The sequence below is a fragment of the Cibotium barometz genome, chromosome 7 (assembly GCF_041138505.1).
Source record: "Cibotium barometz isolate CiBa-2024 chromosome 7, ASM4113850v1, whole genome shotgun sequence".
Taxonomy (NCBI): domain Eukaryota; kingdom Viridiplantae; phylum Streptophyta; class Polypodiopsida; order Cyatheales; family Cibotiaceae; genus Cibotium; species Cibotium barometz.
In genome coordinates, this window is record NC_141052.1 from 54,310,591 (window position 1) to 54,313,615 (window position 3,025).

Consider the following 3,025-nt stretch of genomic DNA (forward strand, 5'->3'; position numbering starts at 1 on the left):
AGACTTACTTCAATTGTCTCATTTTCTTGCTGGTAACTTTGCAAAAACTAGAGTGCCTGCAAAAACTAGAGTGCCGCAAAACCAGGCATACTATAATTAATAAAATCAATCTTGCCTCAAAGGGGAAAAAAAGGGCTAAGGTGGTGGATCAAGATGGGCATGAAAATTATCGTAGTGTACATATAACAATGTGTAGGGTAGCAAATATAACAATATGTAATATAATATATACATATAACAATGTGTAGGGTAGCAAATATCTAATATGGACTGGTCTAACGGTCGAGATGGATTAAGGGGGACGGCCAGGATCTTATTATGTGATCTACATTTGGCATTCAGAGTTGCGAAATGCTAGTTGTTTTTGCAGGCCGCCTTCTCTGTTCTGTGTAGCCTGGTCCTTCGTTTCACCATGGCCTTCTTTCGCAGGTCGTCCAGCTTACTGCGTTCTACGCTAACCCGACTCTACGGACATGAGCAGCAATGTCTTCTTCAACAGCAGCATCAGCAAGGGCAGCAGGTCGGCACCCTCATCAGATGCTCCTCCCCCCTCCTTGGAGCTCGCTTCATGTGCTCTGTGCCCTCCACCAAGCTCTTCGTTGGAGGTAAGAATCTAGGGTTTCTGCGTAGGTTTCATTCTAACTCATCTTTACAGCCATGGATTTCTGTGCTCAAATATAGGGTTTCTAGTTTGCTTTTACCTATGGGTCGATTTTCTGTGGTTTCTTAACGTGCATAGTGTTTCTGGTTTGCTTTTGGGCTCTGTTCTCTGTGCTTAGGGTTTTAGCGGGCACTCAAGGGTTCGTTGGTTATACTTTTTACTTTGTTTAGCACCTGTTTCTCTGCCTCTCTACCTATCTCACCGTAAGTTTATGGTCATTTCAGGTCTGGCTTGGGGAATGGACGAAAATGCCTTGAGGGAAGCCTTCGTTCAATATGGAGAAGTGGTTGACGGTATGAAAGCTTCTGATTTGCTTTCGTTCATTTATTAAGCTTCTTATTTATTTCTGCCTTCGCCGTGTGTGGGATGGGCAAAGACGATGCCCTCCCCTAACGGGCTGCTTAGATGGCCCCCATGGGTAGTATGCATGAGTGACCACTCTTAAGATTATTGAAACTTTGCTTTTTGTATGGTAAGAATAGATACATCATACGCGTGAGCAGTAGTGCAATGTACTTTACCCAATAGGCCATCTCTCAAGGCCAGATACACACACGATGGGTACCCATCAACCCCCCTTTCGCACAGTTATTGGGTTACTAGCATTTAATAGAATGAATGCTCCCAGCGTATCTTTTAGGGGACAAAAGTACAACACATCTTAAGTAGCTACTATCACAAGCTTTCTATGTATCCAACCTTTCTATGTATCTAACATTTCTATGTATTGCCTATAGCCAAGGTTGTCCTCGACCGGGAGACAGGAAGGTCTAAAGGATTTGGATTTGTGAGCTTTACCTGCACTGACCATGCTGAAGCCGCTATGAAAGGCTTGGATGGCACGGTGAATTCTTTATTGCTAGCGATTGCTTGGGTCCTATGTCTCTCTATTTGTGTGTTTATAGACCATGATTGTAACTGGTTTTTGCCACCACCAGGTTCTTTCTGGAAGGCCATTGCGAGTGAACTTTGCTATTGAGAAGCAACGCGGTTTTGGAAGCTTTGGTGGTTTTGGGGGTGGAGGGCCTGGTTTTGGCAGTCCCCAGGGGGACTCATCTTTCGGAAACTCATCGTTGTTCAATGATAATTTTTCATCTGGGGACGACTCCAACCAAGGGGGTAGCAGCTTTTTCAGTAATGACTCCTTTGGCAAGGATAGTTTTGGCAGTGCCGGTAACAATTTACCAGGGAATGACAGTGCTAGCACCAATGACAGTTTTGGCAGCTCTAGCAACAATTTTACAGTCAATGATTCGGCTGGCAAGGACAACAGCTTTTTTGGTAACGATGCTTTTGATGAACCTGGTGAAGATTCTTTTGGAAGAGATGAAAATTTTGCTCAAGGGTCTCGGTGATCCCTTTGAGAAAGGATGACTGATTCCTCCTTGCCCTGAAAGGGTGCCTGTTAAAGGTTTTTGATATGGAAGGAAAGTTGAGGGATGTGGACTGAGGATTGTTATTGAAGCACTATAGGTAGTGTGCGGACATCTAGTAGAAGATAAGGGTGACCTAGAGCGTTTTTCTGTTAGATTGGCAAGTTAAGTTAATTCAGCTGTCCAAGCTTCATTTGTACAGTGGGTTTCCATGAGGCTACTCTATAGCTACATATATGATGGTTTGGGAAATTGAAGCTTCTGTGCTTATGTCACTATGGTTGCTACCACCAAATGGTAGTCTATGGTCATGCTAACATCTTAAAGTTTTAAATGTACAACTTTTACTTAAAGCTTTGAAGTGTGCATATACGAGGAGTGTGTTGTGGTGGCAAAAACCTAAGGAGAGTTGAACTTGGACTAGCAAGAAGTGGGGCTGATCGATGTCAAGTTATATGTAAGCCACATATTCCCTTTGTAATTCTCAATTTGAGGTCTATTTCGACTTAAAAGGAGGGTAAAAAGCACCAAGATTCTTCAAGAGTGGTCATGGTAGAAGATAAGATCTAGAGGTTAAAACCAACCATAACATACTCTATCTGCTCCATCGTGGGCTGCACAGTTGGCTTGTGGCCTTACTGATAGCAGAATTACTATCAACAAGCGAAATGAGGTGTGGTGGAGAGAGAGAGAGAGTTTAAAAGGTATCACTACCATCTTTTTGAGCCAGTCATACCTTCTCTGTGGAGTTGACTACAATGGTTCTTTCAGGGAAGGCAACAATTTTCTGGCTTCTTCAACCTTAGGGTTGTGGCTTCATGGTGTAAAAGGCTTGAACAAGCCCTTGTTTCACATTGATTTATTGGTCTTGCCTATGGTAAGACATATTGAGTGGGGTTCCATCATGTGGGATCTGATGGTGGAGGTAGTCTTTGTAATTTTTTTGTAATTTTTGTGTTTTTGTTAAATTCTAGATTTGTTTGTAGATATA

The 3,025-nt window shown here is 42.8% G+C and overlaps 1 protein-coding gene across 1 annotated transcript; it reads left to right on the top strand.

Moving 5' to 3' along the window:
* The first annotated feature begins 328 nt into the window (after positions 1-328).
* Positions 329-2,310, top strand: LOC147637186 (uncharacterized). The gene is made up of 4 exons (XM_086800804.1): positions 329-605; positions 886-954; positions 1,399-1,505; positions 1,600-2,310. The coding sequence occupies exons 1-4, from the start codon at positions 413-415 to the stop codon at positions 2,014-2,016; spliced, it is 786 nt and encodes a 261-aa protein (XP_086656930.1). The 5' UTR covers positions 329-412; the 3' UTR covers positions 2,017-2,310.
* The last annotated feature ends 715 nt before the right edge of the window (positions 2,311-3,025 follow it).

Bases quoted from the DNA above. Each gene is read 5' to 3' on its own strand.
- LOC147637186 (XM_086800804.1), top strand. From the start codon at position 413: ATGGCCTTCTTTCGCAGGTCGTCCAGCTTACTGCGTTCTACGCTAACC. The intron at 955-1,398 runs GTATGAAAGCTT...TATTGCCTATAG, and splicing joins ATATGGAGAAGTGGTTGACG to CCAAGGTTGTCCTCGACCGG. The intron at 1,506-1,599 runs GTGAATTCTTTA...TGCCACCACCAG, and splicing joins TGAAAGGCTTGGATGGCACG to GTTCTTTCTGGAAGGCCATT.